The 16,082-nt window shown below is 44.4% G+C and overlaps 1 protein-coding gene across 1 annotated transcript in view; it reads right to left on the bottom strand.

The window, feature by feature from the left end:
• KCNAB1 (potassium voltage-gated channel subfamily A regulatory beta subunit 1) overlaps nucleotides 1–13,323 on the bottom strand; it is a 362,126-nt gene extending 348,803 nt beyond the window's left edge. The window contains exon 1 of the mRNA XM_072727225.1: nucleotides 12,471–13,323. Coding sequence (XP_072583326.1) covers nucleotides 12,471–12,745 — 275 coding nt within the window. The 5' untranslated portion in view covers nucleotides 12,746–13,323. The remainder of the gene's footprint in view (nucleotides 1–12,470) is intronic.
• Between the last annotated feature and the right edge of the window lie 2,759 nt (nucleotides 13,324–16,082).

Genomic DNA, 16,082 nt, shown 5'->3' with positions numbered 1-16,082 from the left:
TCAGTATGAAGATTAGGCTACAGAATACACTTTGGGCTCTGACTTTTTTTTTTAAAGTGAACTTAAATGGGAGATATTTGTAAAAAAAAAAAAAAAAAAAAAAAGTGTCCTGAGTACAAACCCATATTCTCTTAGCCAATGTTTCCTCCAATTCCTCATCAACCTACGCAAACGCGGACATACGTCTTATTCGAGGCTCTTGTCAAGCCAGGGAAGGAATGCCACAAGCCATAAATGATAAGCCATTTCATGTAATCATATTACATTCAAAAGCACGTGGTATCCTGCTGCTGGGAACAGAGGGCCTGGTTTGTCTGTCATCAAGACTCCTGTGGGTGCCTCATAGAAAAGTAGGAGTGATAATTACACCGTTTGGATGAACGTCCTGTCACAGGAGCTCTTCTTGCAAACACACACCTGACCAGCTCTGAAATCACAGACCGAGTGAGCGAGCTCCCCAGGCTCCCGGCAGGTGTTCCCGGACTCGGGTTCCTGTGCACCTGCTCCTGCCACCATCAACAGGTTTCCGAGGGGCGGCTGCCTTCTCCATAAAACAGCAAAGTAAGCTCCAAGGAGAGAAGCCCAAAGAGATGCACAGGCCAGGGGCTCAGCCACGCTGAGGGTGAAGCAGCACCTTCCCCTGCCGGTTGCAGGCACCGACTGGGCCTCAGCGCCTCCCCTGCGGCCCAGAGTCCCCTGCCTGCTTCTTCCTTCGGGGGGCCACGTGGGGACTACAATTCCCAGCCTCCCTTGTGGTTCAGAAGGGTCATGTGACAGTCACTGCTGCCTACAGGTGGCACTTAAGAGGCCTGGCCCACAGAGGAGCCTTCCCTGGAGCCTCGCGCTCTTCTGTCCACGGCGTCGGAGTCAGTTCTCAGCCTCTGCCCAGCTTAGAAAACAAAAGTGAAGATGACAGAACGTCCATCAGCCTGGATCTCACTGGACCGCACCTTCCTACTCCTGACTGGACTCCCATGAGTAAGAAGTAAACGCTCTTGGGTCACGTCCCTGAAGTTTCAGGACTTAGCAGCAAGGATGACCTTTAATAAAAATCAATGGACTTTATTCAGAGAAGGGCATTGCCTCACAGCCTAACCATAATAAACGTTCCGGAGCTCTTCGGGATTGGGAGCCACAATCCGGTATCTGGTCTGGAGCCCGGTTTAATTTCCTGGTGGCTGAAGAAATATTTGGCAAGCTTCTGTCTGCAGTTGGGTTGCAATGTGTGCACCAGTGCACGCAAAACTCCCAATTTCTCTTGCCTTGGAATAGAGATTTTTCTCCCAAATGGGAAGACTTCACACTTGATGACATTCTGTGTAGCTTGATGGGCTGTTGGGGGAAGGCAACATGGCTTGGATTGTCATCTCCAGACAGATGTGAGCACGTGCTTCTCAAAACTACACTGCATCCTCCTCCCACAAAGCCAAAGCGCGGGACGCAGCGGTGAATTAGCATGTGCCATTTAGTGACAACCACAAGCTAAAATTGGAAAGGCCAAGGAAGCCATTGCTATGGAACGTCTGCGTCCTCTCCAAGCTCCCGTGAGAGGGAGATGGCCAAGACTAGAGGATGCCACGTGGGGGCTTCCAGAGCCTCTGTTCTTACAAAGCTCTTTTGATGGAAATAACTTCCAGGGAGAGAAGCCTGAATAAATATTGAAATTCACAGTCCACTCTATCACGCAGCCCTTTGTTTTCCCTTTGAGTGACTTTTCCCCATCCAAGCTGCTCCTAGATATATGCAGGGCCAAACTCAAAGACCTCAAACAAGGAGGGAAAGCTGAGATTCCCAGATCCTGCTGCATCAGGGATACTGTGATGGAAAGTGCAAGGTGAAATTCCTCAGGTGACATCTCGGTCACAATCTATAATCAATCCAAACCAGGGAAAGAGAGTGTTTTACAGGATTAAGAGGTGACATCTCCAGCCCAACCACTCAAGTTCAAGTACTAACTGTATAACTTCCTTGCATCTGACCTAGGGCAGGATCTTTTGTCAGCCTGGGCTCTCTCCCATGAAGTAGAGCTAGCAAAAATAGCCACCTCACAAGATCATTGGTAGGGATTAAGATGAATAGTCTAAGGACAGTGTTCAGTAGATAATAAAGACGCAGTAAACACTTGCCGATATTAGGAAGATAAGGCAGGTGTCCAGGTCCTTGTCAATGTACCCAATGAACCTTGGTCAGGGTCTGGGAAAGATGTACAGCTGTGTTTACCCCAATGTTTGCTGGAAAAGCAGATGAGAGGAAATCAATCTCTCAAGCCATGCCCTAGACTGAATTAGACCCAATGTGTCAGAAAGAAGATAATAAAATGATACTATAGCAAATATAACATACCATTTTCACATGTATACTTTTATCTCATCTTTAACATCCTAGCAGACAATGCAGATGCTTTTATTTCCACCATATAGATGGAGAAATTAAAACTCAGGGGAGACGTGATTTGCTGAAATTCACACAACTGGCCCCACAACACGGCCAAAATTTAAGCCTGGGCCTCTCTATCCTGGAGACAAGGAGCCAATCCACTGTGCTTGGAGAGGGGACATGTCAGACAGACATTTATTCTTGGTTAATCCGAAAGGATTTCACAGGAGAGCATAAATGAAAATCTTAGAAGAATGGAGTTCTACATGAAGCAAGGAGGAAAGCAGGATATCAAGATCATTCTCTTAGGGCTGGCGAATTTTCCCAGGCTAGGATGCTCACAGAAGGAATGCAGCCTGAAGAGGAGTGTGGGAGCAAAATAACAGATGAAGGCTAGTGGCCTTCAAAGGGGGGAATGGTAATAATAGCATTTGCTGCAGGATCCCCTCTGCGCTCACCCCTGGGCTGAAACTTTTATAGACATTCCCCCACTTAATCCTCCCAACTCTGTGAATGCGTAGTATTGTCATTCCCATTTACAAGAGAGGAGACTGAGGTCGAGGTCACTTAGGTAGTGTGTGGTGGAATCAGGATTCAGACCGAGGCTGGCCTGACAGCGGAGCTTATATCAGCCTGCCCCTGAGGCTCACAGAGAAGGCAGGGTACACAATGTCTCTCATGTGCAATAAACTGCAGGACAAATGTAAAAAAAAAAAAAAAAAAAAAGTGAAGCTATATAGTATAAAATTAAGCTGCATAAAATGAAATTAAGCTGTAAAAAATGAAATTAAGCTGTAGAACTAAGGCTAAATTTTCAAATCACAGCATGATGTTACCCCAACCCATGAGAAGCAGAATCGTCAGTACATAGAGGAAGAACTAGAAGGGCTGACCTTAGGCAAGGAGTAGAACAGCAATGGCTCCAACAGGTAACCTGGAATACATGTGAGCATATCCAGCAAAGAGACCGTCCAGGGAAGATTTTACCTCCTTCATGAGAAAGGAAGGAAAAATAATCAACAATAGATAGCAAGGGAATAAGCAGAGCCATCCTCTTCCTCACTGAGGATCGTGGGTTATAACAAGTCCATGGGGCTTTTGTATGAATTCATTGGGATGAATATGAGAAGCCCCGGATGGAAGATGTGATGTGTCATAGGCACTGGGTACATGTGAAGCACATGAAATAAATAGTCCTTTGTGTCCCACCTTCAAAGTCCTTGTCAGATCTGAGCTCCACCCTCTACTCATGTTCAATGAATATTTTCTTTTATGTTGACTTGTCTATTTTAAAACCTAGCCTTGTCCTCTGCCATAATAGCCATGAGTTCATAGGTATGAGGTGTGACACATTTCTTCCCAATATTCATGAAAAAAAAGAAATCAGCACAGAAGATAGTATATATGAAAACACTTCATTAACAAGGGACATTACAAACTGAAAGTGTTTGTATGATTCTGTCTCCTTCTATTAAAAAAATGTTAGAGGCATCTGGGGGGCTCAGTGGTTGAACATCTGCTTGTGGCTCAGGTGGTGACCCCGGGGTCCTGGGATGGAGTCCTGCATCGGGCTCCCCACAGGGAGCCTGCTTCTCCCTCTGCCTGTGTCTCTGCCTCTCTCTCTGTGTCTCTCATGAATAAATATATAAAGCGAAAGAGAAAAGAAAAGAAGAAAGAAAGAAAGAAAGAAAGAAAGAAAGAAAGAAAGAAAGAAAGAAAGAAAGAAAGAAAGAAAAAGGAAAAAGGAAAGGAAAGGAAAGGAAAGGAAAGGAAAGGAAAGGAAAGGAAAGGAAAGGAAAGGAAAAGGAAGAAAATTTTAGTGGTGCATGGCTGGCCCAGTTGGTAGGGCATGCAATTCTTGATCTCAAGGTTGTGAGTTCGAGCCCCATGTCAGGTATAAAGATTACTTAAATATAAAAAAAAAATTTTAAAAAGAAAACTGAGTGAAATAAGTCAATTGGAGAAGGACAAACATTATATGTTCTCATTCATTTGGGGAATATAAATAATAGTGGAAGGGAATAGAAGGGAAGGGAGAAGAAATGGGTAGGAAATATCAGAAAGGGAGACAGAACATAAAGACTCCTAACTCTGGGAAACGAACTAGGGGTGGTGGAAGGGGAGGAGGGCGGGGGGTGGGGGTGAATGGGTGACGGGCACTGAGGGGGGCACTTGACGGGATGAGCACTGGGAGTTATTCTGTATGTTGGCAAATTGAACACCAATAAAAAATAAATTTATTATAAAAAATAAAATTAAAAAAATTAAAAAAAATAAAGTTCTTGTCAAATAATTCCAAATAAATAAATAAATAAATATAAAAAAGAAAACTTTCAAAAATTAAACTTATCTAGCAATGGTCAATCAATCACTAAAATAATTCACTTTAAAATTTGGAGAATGTTCTGCTACAACTTCAGAACGAAGCATCATGTTTCCTTTTCCCTGCAGAGATAACACAACTGCACAATTTCTATGCAGGTCATTGAGCAGGAAATCAAACTTTATCCCCAAATTCTGGATTGTGATATCATTAACTCATGTAGGCTCAGAGCTGAAAAGAGCCTGAGACGTCAACTTGTCTAGTCCTCTCGTATTACAGAGGAGACACTGAGTGCTGGAGAATTTTAAAACCGTTCTATGATCACAAGGCAAAATGGGATTCAAACCAGAGGTGCAAGCCCCTCAGCCAGTGCCCCTGTCGTTCCATGAGCCCGCCCCCAGGAATGGCAGAGGAACCAGAGCTGCTGTGCTGTCCTCAATCCACCGACATCCAGTTAGAAAAGAACCTTGTGGGCAGATTAGAAGACCAAGACATAGACATTGCCTTCAGGGTGTCCACAGTCCAGAATGACCTGGACACACATAAACGTGACCCAACTAACAGGAATATAAAACTGAGAAACTGCCTGGATTTTCCTAAGATGACCTGAAAGGTAGTCACAGGGATGCAGACTGAAGCAAGCCCCTATGTAGTTGGTTACTACTATGGAGGTCGATGTGCCCGCCCAGGGGTGTCTACTTCCAGCTCACCACCCTGGGGGCACAGCAGCACAGGGCATTGGTGGCCTCCTGGCCCTAACATCAAAGGACATCAACCTCACCTTTAGAAACCATGACAATCCCACCCTTCCCCTAGGGCTGCTGCTAATTTTTTTTAAAATATTTTATTTATTTATTTATTTATTCATGAGAGAGACAGAGACAGAGACAGGGAGACAGAGAGGCAGAGACACAGGCAGAGGGAGAAGCAGGCTCCATGCAGGGAGCCTGACATGGGACTCGATCCCAGGTCTCCAAGATCATGCCCTGGGCTGAAGGTGGTGCTAAACCGCCAAGCCACCCGGGGTTGCCAACTTCCTCTAATTAATCTAACGCCCGTCCTGTTGAGGCTCACCCTCTCACTCATCCAGTCATTCAATAGTCTGAGATTTGCACCAACACACAAAGCAACAGAACAAAGAGCTTGGAAGCAATCTTTCTAGCTCATTGTCTAAAATCATAGTTCAGCCATACAAAACCATCTTCACGTTCTAACATCTCTGGGAAGTTCGATCTAGGTGACCACTCACATAAACATTCTAAGATTTATAACCTTAAAGAAAACATGTTGCTCGAAGAAATACGTATCATCTTTTAGAAAAGAGTGTTTTCTTTAATAGCAAAAGAATCTAATCAATGGTGTTTTCTGAGAAAAAAAAAATACTGGTTTAAAATTTTAGTTATTCCTGAGATGCCTGGATGGCACAGTCAGTTACGTGTCTGACTCTCAGTTTTGGCTCAGGTCATGATCTCAGGGTTGTGAGATCGAGCCCTGCATTGGGCTGCACGCTCAGCGGGGAGTCTGCTTGAGGTTCTCTCTCCTCCTCTGCCCCTCCCCCATGCTCACTCTCTCGCTCTCAAATAATGTTTAAGATTTTTTAGTTATCCCATTATAGCTGATTTCCATCTCTCTGTTCTGATACCATTAACTGATGCTGTCCACTATGTTGTAGGTCAGTAGAGGAGGAGGAAAGGGTAAAAGGGACCCAAAGCGATTGTCAGTATTTACCAGGTGTTTTACATAATTTCATGGAACCCTCACAACAGTCTCCTCAGCCAGGTATTCTTATACCCATGTGTGGAATCAGAGTTACTACACTCCAGGACGGGGGGCATCTCTAATAATAGGCCCAGTAATAATCTCATGATAAAAACAAGGGCATGGAGCATGTGTCAGCAACTCTGTTAAGGACTTTCATATAACAGCGCACCTACGATGTGCCAGACCCCATGTGCTTTCCCTATTTGAGTCATTTTACCCCCTCTATAGCATTGGTATTCTCATTATCCACCTTTAACAGCTGACGAAGCTAAGTCACACAGGCAGTCAGTGGCAGAGCCAGTGATTGAACCTGGTTCCTAGACGATGGCTTTAACCCCCAAGCCAACTTCCTCTGTTAAGCGGGGGCCCTGCCCAGAGCCTCTGGTTGACAGGTGACCCTGCTGGAATGCAGCCGACACACCACAGGACGCCAGAGGCGTGTTCTTCATCATCAGGCCCATCAACACTTCCCTTTGCCAAACCTAACACCTGCATTTAGTGCCCTTGACTCTGTCTTCTTCCCCTTTGAGGACCTGGCTTCATTACTTGCACTACACACTTTCTTTCTCCACTGGACTCTTCCCCTCTGCCAAAAAAAAAAACATCTGCAGATCGGCTTTCTCCAGAAACTTCTCCCTGGACCTTGCTTCAGACTTCAACAATCATCCTCTCTTTCCTCCGTTGCCTCTTCCTGAGAGTAGCCTACACACACTGCTTCTCCTCTATGCCTAAGCTCTGCCTGACTCTGAACAATAGTAATAACAAAAGTCTCGAGTCTGAAAATGGTCTCTGATCCTTCCATTCTCTTGGCCGCACTCCCAGCGCCAGCCTGTAAGGACCTTTTGGGGACACTTGTGGGAATCTCATGAATAGAAGCAGCTCTCCATTTTCCTCTCATGCTTTCATACTTCTGTGCCCTTGCTCACGCTCTTCCCTCCACATGAATCGCCTTCCCTAGCCCTGACCTCTTCTTGGTCAAGACCTGCTCACCTTCCAGGTCCAGATCTAAACAGTCCAGCTGGTAGCACTCCCTCCTCCTTCCTCTGAGCTTTATGACTTTTTTTTTAAGATTTTACTTATTCATGAAAGATACAGAGTGGCAGAGACTCAGACAGAGGGAGAAGCAGGCTCCCTGCAGGGAGCCCGACGCAGGACTCGACCCCGGGACTCCAGGATCATGCCCTGGACCAAAGGCAGACGCCCAACCACTGAGCCACCCAGGCGTCCCTTTATGACTTTTTTATAGCACTTCTTGTTTAAGTACAAGTCTTAGCTCCCCTAAACTGTACCCTGTACAGCCCAGGGGAGAGAGTCCTGTGAGGGTAAGAATCCTGTGAGGACCAGTAGTCCTAATTCATCTTTGTGTCAGCCACGGGGCCTTGCACAAAGAGGATGCTCCATCAGTGGTTGTTGAATGTTCATTCACTGATCTCAGGCTTGATTCCTAACTCCAGATCTCGCTGCACAAACTCAAGCCAAGAGGTTGCTTAACTCACGGGATCACCTGCTGCCCTGTTGGCAGGAACTGAATCCACCAAAGCTCACTTTGGAGAACTACCTGTCATCACATAGAACCACATTTGATCCTCTAGAAGTGGGCCGAAGGAAATGATTTCTAGGAAGTCAAGGAGTTTTGACAGCAGAAAGAGGAAACATTAGAAATGTGGCTCAGTGTAGCTCTCTGCTTAAGAAGAAACATTTATAAAGCTGGTAGATATCACTATTAAAATGCTCTAGCTAAATGTTCATTTGTGTGTTGACTTGCCCCACTAAATGTTCCCAGTCATTTCAATTTAATAGGTTCAGTCAGCTGTGGTTTGGAATGTTAATATTGTATTAAAAATTATTTAAAAGCTCTTTGTATTCTATCCCTAAGTCACTTTTCCCCAGGAGGATGGTGACTGTATGAATCCTCAAAAAGCCTCTATTAAGAGCACACGGTGGTATCTCATAAATATTAATTGAGCACTACAGGATCCGCAGCTGTCAGGTGCTAGGTGAAGTGCACACTTTTGCCAGGTATTTAAGAGTCACCCCATCCTTAATTACCTTCATAAGCTTTCGATACACCATGTACAATACGGGGTCACATCCCAACCCTTATTTTAGAGAATCAGAAACAAAATGCATCACTCTTACAGTATCTCATTTAATTTTTACCAGCAGTCCTTTATAATGCTATTAGTCCTCTTTTGAGGTCAAAGAAATTGAGACTTAAAAAGGTTAATTAGCTCACCCAACAATTTGTTTAACTATAAAAATGCTATATGATGAGCATTAAAGAATGTACTTGTCATGATGAGCCCTGAGTAATGTATAGAATTGTTGAATCTCTGTATCATACACCTGAAACGAATATAATTCTGTATGTTAACTATACTAGAATTTTAAAGACTTAAAAAAACCCTCAATGCTATGGATTCCATATAAACACTATGTATATAGAGAAAGCAATGAGATAGGTATCCTCAAATATTGCCAGCGGGAGATCACACAGAGAAAATATTTCCAGAAAGCAGTTGCCCAGTATACATTGAGAATGAATATGCATGCGTGTGCATATATGTGTATGTAACATTATCTATATAATAACCACCCACTAACTACACTTCTAAGAATAGAGCCTAAGAAAATAAACAGAGATGATTTTTTAAAATATGATATAAAGACATTTATTATAATATCTTTTTTAATGATGATAAATAGGAAGCAAAATAAGAATAGCTAAGCAATAATAGAATAAGATGCAGTCCTTAGAAAGAAATTTTTATGTTGTCTTTAAGATAATAAAAAGGACCGGCATAATGTTAAGTGAAAAAAAAGGTAGAAAACAGAATATATAGTAGGATTCCAATTCAAAAGGCTAGGGAAAAGCACAACAATTATTAGCAGTAGTTGCCTTTCTTCTTTAGATGTTTTTGTTTTCAAAATTTTCTACCAAATTTAGGGAAAAACCCTGTTACTTAACAACAACAAATAAATTGTTAAAAAAATCATTTCCATGGTTATGCAGGAACTTAAAGCCAACTTTTTGCCTCCAATCTCAGGACTCTGGCGCCTGCACCACACTCTCTCACTCTGCGGAGGAATGAACCATCGCATAAAATACACCAGTATCACAGAGTGAGCAGTCAACTCTGCAAAAGGGCCAATCAGTATGAAGCAAATTATATCAGATTGTTTTATATGTAGTCCTATGTAGACACGGCCCCAGAAAGGGGGTCAGAACCATGTCCCACAAGACCAAAGTGCTTTCTCTGCACCGCTTCCTGCAATTTTATTTTTTAAATATACTTGGACTGCTGGACCCCTCTCAATCTCTAATGCTTTCTTCCAATCACTTAATAATACCCTTTTTTTCAAATATAGGTTATCACTGAATCTGAGGATAAGACAATCCTCAAATCCCTCATGAACTAGAATTAACCTGCTGTAAAATATTTTCGTTCCATCCTCTCAGAAAGAGAAATGGAATTAGAACCCTCTAGCACTTCCCTATTGATGGCCATTAACCAACAACCCATAAAATTCTCGCCCATAGCAAATGTGCAATATCTTCAAGGGCTCCTCGATGCGTTTCATATTCTGTCCTATAAGTACGACTTCACAGATGAATACATTTGTTCTTATTTTAATCATATTCGTATTCTACATACAGGTCTCTAGTGAAATTATCACTCTTGAGCTATGCTTTTCATTTATAAATGAAAGAAAAGCAGGTGGCTTGGGGGAGTGTATGTTCTACTACTTACAGTTTGAGAGGATTACACCATCGGTCGTCCTCCCAGTGATCTCAAGGACTCAACTGAGCTTGACGTAGTTCCAACAGTAGAATATATAAAGGAAATGAGCTGACAATGAGAAAAACTATCTTTTTTCTGAGATATGCACATATAGAGCTCTGAAGAAGATCTATTTTCTAAAAGGACTTAGTTCCAACTACGCACACTAGTTTCTTCCTAGAAACAATCATGTTGCAAAATAAAGGGGGAGGAGACATTTTTGGGTTTTGATGATGTAAGATAAACATGATTTTCACGGTTCTTTAACCTCTCACTATGCAAAGGACACCCAAAGTTACTGCAAATCAACGGTTAATAACACTGTCCCACAGATTACCATGGAAACCATTAATTCTGGGTCATCTCTTCTGACTACAGGACAAATTGTTATTGTTTGACTAAAGCAAAAAAAAGTAGATATTTGTTTCTTCCCAAAAGTTGCCGGGCTAAACCTGGTTACCTTAATTAATATTCCCCTCTGGCCTGATAAATGTTACTTCATCATCAGATAATAGAGTAGGAGCTTTATGATCATAAAATAGAGCATAAAACAGGATCATAAAATTCCTGTGTAACACTCCTATAAGGAAAGCTTCTGATATAGAGAAAGTCAAAGAATTCGTCACGGAAGGCAATCATTATTGGGGCTTTCCTTTGCCACTTAACTCTCTTTCCGGAAGCTCATTGGTGATAGCTTGAAGATGTATAGATACGAAGTATGTTCCCAACACAGATAGGTCATTCAAGCTTTTTCTGACTTGAGATCATCCTCCTTGGGTCCTTTCTCCACGTACCCCAAATGTAGGCACGACTGCGTACAAGAGCTTCAGACAAATCACTCTGGCCATAAATAGTAAATGTATTTCACAGAACATTTCTAGAAACCTTATCTTGTTCTACTTTTTGAATGTTGATTTTTTTTTTTAAATAGTGGCTTAGATTTGGAAATATCTATTTTATTCCTGCCTTGAAAAGGGAATGGAAAAAGGGAAGTGCAGGCATTTTGAGGTCTGTAGCTCAACAAGTTTTTAGTCTACAGGCATCAACGGCTAAATAAATTGACTCAGTTGCTAAGTTAATTTTTCTATAATGTCCTTTTGGAATTAGAAATATAAAAATGGGGGATGCCTGGGTGATCCCAGGGTCCTGGGATCAAGTCCCTGCATGGAGCCTGCTTCTTCCTCTGCCTGTGTCTCTGCTTCTTTCTCTCTCTGTGTCTCTCATGAATAAATAAATAAAATCTTAAAAAGAAAAAAGAAAGAAATATAAAAATGGGGACAGCATGAGTGCACTGGGATGCTCTGATAAATGTAATGCATTCAGGGATTCTAGGCTACCCCCCAGTCTATACAAAAGAAGTATTCTATATGTAGGCAATTTCGTTGCAACTGTTTTTTATTTCTAGTTAATTTTTATTGCCATTTAATGGCAATATTTATCTTAGGCTTTATTTTCACAGTAATTTTCCTTGCAAAATTATCTTTGATTCCTAAGAGATTTTTTAACAATTATAGGAAATAAGCACTCTTAAAGTTTCGGACTCCGAGCACCACTGCTCAGTACATTTTGCCCTACGACATTGAGATTTGTGAAATATTCCTGCTCTGCATTATTTGAAGCTGAGGCTGAGAAAAGAACAGAAATTAAATCTATAGAGATCCGTCTCACAGTTACCTATCTTCTTTTTCATGTGCCATTTTCCCCTGATGTTGTCTTCCTTGCTCAGACAAGGGGCTCGCACCCCCTATGGGTGGTCCATACGGTCCACCCTGCACGCCCCTGGCCAGACCAAGCTCCCATCCTGCAAATTCACACCACTCACTCACCTGTACACTCTTCACACGGGCTGAGCTCGGGTCCCTCCTCTGCCCCCACATCCTCAAGGTAGAGGGAAGCAAAAAAAGAGCGCAAAGTCGGTTCTGTTGCTGTTTGGGAAAGGGCTCCCTTTCCTGCAGTCCTTGAACTCCTCTGCTTCGCACTCAAGACAAATCCGAATGCCATCCTCCTCCCAGGCCTCCCCTGACTCCTTACCTGGGGGTGCATTCTCCGAATGACAATCCCTGGAGCCTTATTTGCCATTTTCATCAAGTTCCTGCTCTTTGGGGTTAGACTTTCCGAAGTGTTGTTCCTAACCCGATCAGAGCCCTTAAGGTCTCCAGCAAAATGGGGGGAAGGGCCCAAGCCCCCCCTGAGGAGTGGGGCCTCAGCTGGGGGGTGGGGGGCCTTACCTGTGGGGCATGCCCGTGGTGCAGGCGGTCGTGTGCTCGCTGGACAGCTCCTGGAGCCTCAGGTACCAGCTCAGCTCCACGTCGCGCCCCAGAGCCACGGGCCGCACCCTGAGCCGGGCCGGCCCCGACGGGCTGAGGCTGCCGTCCTTCCCACCTTCTGAGGCTTTCTTGGGAGATCTGTCTTTGCCCCCGACGGAAAGCCCAGATTGCTTCCGTAGCCTGGTGCTGTCCTCTGCGATCTGGTTCCCCGCCGCCCCGCTCCGGGCAGCCAGCATCCTGAGCTCCGCTAGCAGCCCGGACTCCAAGTCACTGGCATCAGAGTAATTTGAATTGATTTTTCTGCTTCTGTCGCCCTGTCTTCCCTGTCCTCCCCCATCCCCTTAACTTTATCCTGCTGCCGAGCTGTAATTGAGCCAGGTCCCCGGCTGGGCATGAAAGGCTATCTCTCCAGCTTCCCGAGGAAGAGCTGACGGGCGACCTGTGATATCCTTGCACGTGGGAATTAAAACAAAAACAAAAACAAAAACAAAAACCCAACCCCTAATGGTTTTGTGATGCTGAAGCTGTGCGGTGCTATTTCTTCTTCAACGCTTGGACTTAATTCATTTCAAAAAAATGTCTGAACCTCATTGAGGTCGGCAAATTATTTTTGGCCATCATGTTAGAGTTATATTTTTAAAAAGGACATCTAGAGGTTCATTAGCCATTCTTAATTAGAATCCCTTCAGAGTTTTCACAGCTTTAATGTGAATGTCCTCAAATAAGTTTAACAATATCAATGCAGGGGGAGGATCATTCCTTTAGTGTAAGCCTTAAAATAATGTTTAACTTACTTCATAATCCTTTGGGAGAGGGAGGTTTTTTGAATGTCAGTGAACCACATAATATGTGTCAAACATTCTTTCATTCCCAGTGAAGAACGTTACGCCCACCGTAGCAGTAACTGACCCTCTCGACACTCCTCAAGGACGCAAGGCCTGGGAATCTCTCTACAACTGAGTAGACTGAGGCTGATGCTGGAGTGACAAAGCTAGTAGACTGAGGGGAAGCAGTAAGATGGGGGATGGAGGATGGAGTGTGTGCAGATGTGGATGGAGGTGGGGGTGCCCAGGGCCCAGGAAAACCAGCCCTGTAGATGGAGAGAGAAAGTTCAGTTAATGGCCCTTGTGCTCAAGCCCCATGGGACTGACCCACACATGCCCACCGATCTGTCCTAACTCAAGGGACGATGATGTCAGTGCCCATCTAGGTGTCTACCGCAACACTGCTTGACCGCCCGCTAAGCCCAGGCATCCCCAATAGACAGCAGCTCTACCGACTGCCTCAGTGTTGGCTGCATGTGAAGAACTTGGGAAAGTTGGCGCATTTCTCTAAACATGCGAGACCATAAGTTAAAAATAGAGGGATAGTGAACTTTTATAGCCTCTGAAAATAACAGGAAGGAAAGTAGGAAGGACAAGGTTCTTCTTAAAAAGTTCAATCTCCTGGAAATCATAGAGATGCCTTTGAGGAGCCCGAGGGCTGCTAATTAGTCAAAGCCAAGAGTGAGGGGCAGCAAATCACACGACGTGTGCTCTCCTGTATTTAGCTAAAAGCTGTTTCATGTTAACATCTAGAGTCATCGAGGATTAGAACTATGACCACAAGACCACGTGTCACCTGAAACATTGAGCAAAGGGCAAGGAGGCAGCTTCTAGCAAGTACCAGGGTCTGTCCCACCGACTCAGGGGAGCCTGAAGACCTCATAACACCAGCAGCTGCAACCTTCTCAATTCCTCCCCTGCCCCCAACCCTGGAGTCATCAAAGAGCCCTAACGACTACAGTATCCATAGCGACAGAGTCTCAAAGTGTGGACTCTGAGGACAGTCTCCCTAGTTTGAGATTGTTGGTCAAGTGTCAACAGAGGGCCCTGGAGTGGCACTGGGGAGGGGAGCTACGCTCATTCAACCCAAGGGGTCTCACCGTTCCTCGGGCTTACCTTTCTCAGAAGGCAGTGCTGCTGTGTGAGGAGCTCTGCAGTACGGGCAGACTGCTGGGGTAACTCCGCCACCTACCAGCTCTCTGATCTCAGCAAATCACTTAACCCCACTATGTTTTACTTTCCTCACCTATAAAGACGGGAATAATTATCCACTTGGGGCAATTTTAAAAACTAACCCTCGTTCCGTTATTATGGCTGAATAATATTGCTTTGTCTATTCACACCACAATTTCTTTACCCATTCCCTATCTTGGCTATTGTAAATAATGCTGCAATGAGCACGGGGGTGCCTATATCTTTTCAAGTTAATGTTTTTGTTTTCTTTCAATTCGTCACCCAGATGTGGAGTTACTAGGCCATAGGATAGTTCTAGGTTTAATATTTTTTCAGGAAATAAGCTAAGTGTCCACCAGTGGATAAATGGGTAAAGAAATTGTGATTATGCACACACAGGGTCACATATGCAAGAGAATACTACTCAGCCACGAAAAAGAAAGCAAGCTTGCGATTTGTGACAACACGGATGGACCCTGAGAGCATGAGGCTAAGTGAAATAGAGTCAGACAGAGAAAGACAAATACCATATGATCTCCCTTATATGTGGAACCTCAGAGGAGAGAGAGGAGAAGAGAGGGAGAAGGAGAGAGAAAAGGAGAGAGGGAAAGGAGAGGGAGAGGGAGAGGAAGGAAGCTCACAGATACAGAGATCAGATTTGTGGTTGTCAGGGGTAGGGTGTTGAGAGAAATAATTTTTTTCAAATGCAATCTCACCATATATTTTTTTAGCCAATGTGTGTGTGTATATATATATATATATCTTGGATTCACTCTTTTATTTATTCATTATAATTTTTGAGGTTCTACCTGGGAGGTCCTCCACAGTAAGCTAAGCAGTAAGAATGGACAAGGCTGAACCTTACAGTATTTGCTAAGGAAGATTCACAGGAGGAAGGGGAGGAGGAGGAAGGAAGAGGAAGAGGAGGAGAAGGAGAAGGAGGGGGAGAAAGAGGAGAAGGAGACAGAGAAGGAGGAGAAGGAGAAAGAAGAGAAGGAGGAAAAGGAGGGGAAGGAGAAGAAAGAGATGGAGGAGGAGAAAGAGGAGAAGGAGACAGGAGGAGGAGAAGGAGGAGGAGGAGGGGAAGGAGAAGGAGGGGGGAGGAGGAGAAAAGGAGGAGAAGGAGGAGGAGAACAAGAAGAAGGAGGAAAATGAGAAGGAAGAGAAGGAGGAGGAGGAGAAAGAGGAGGAGACAGAGAAGGAGGAGGAGGAGGAGGGGAAGGAGAAGAAGGAGTGGGGAGGGGGAGGGGGAGGAGGAGAAAAAGAAGAGAAGGAGGAGGAGGAAGAGGCAACAGCCGCGGCCGCCAGGTCCCTCAAAGAAGGCCACTGCAGTACAACAGCAAATGTACACCATAGTGACTCCCCAGTCCTTCCCCCTAAAAGGCCTTTCTCAGGTAAAATATTCCGAAGTAAGGTAATAGTTTTGAGGGAAGAAGGGAGGGAGGGAGCGAGGGCGGGCAAGGACTGAGGGCTGAGTCCGGAAGGGAAAATCACACCCAGCCTGGGCACAGGCTAAGCGCGTGGCCCACAGGCTCTCAGGAAAGGAAGAGGATAGAACTCCCCGGACACAAAAGGG

This window comes from Vulpes vulpes, chromosome 11, assembly GCF_048418805.1.
Source record: "Vulpes vulpes isolate BD-2025 chromosome 11, VulVul3, whole genome shotgun sequence".
NCBI lineage: Eukaryota > Metazoa > Chordata > Mammalia > Carnivora > Canidae > Vulpes > Vulpes vulpes.
The sequence above is the reverse complement of the archived record's forward strand: the minus strand, read 5'-3'. Positions and strand labels throughout refer to the sequence as shown.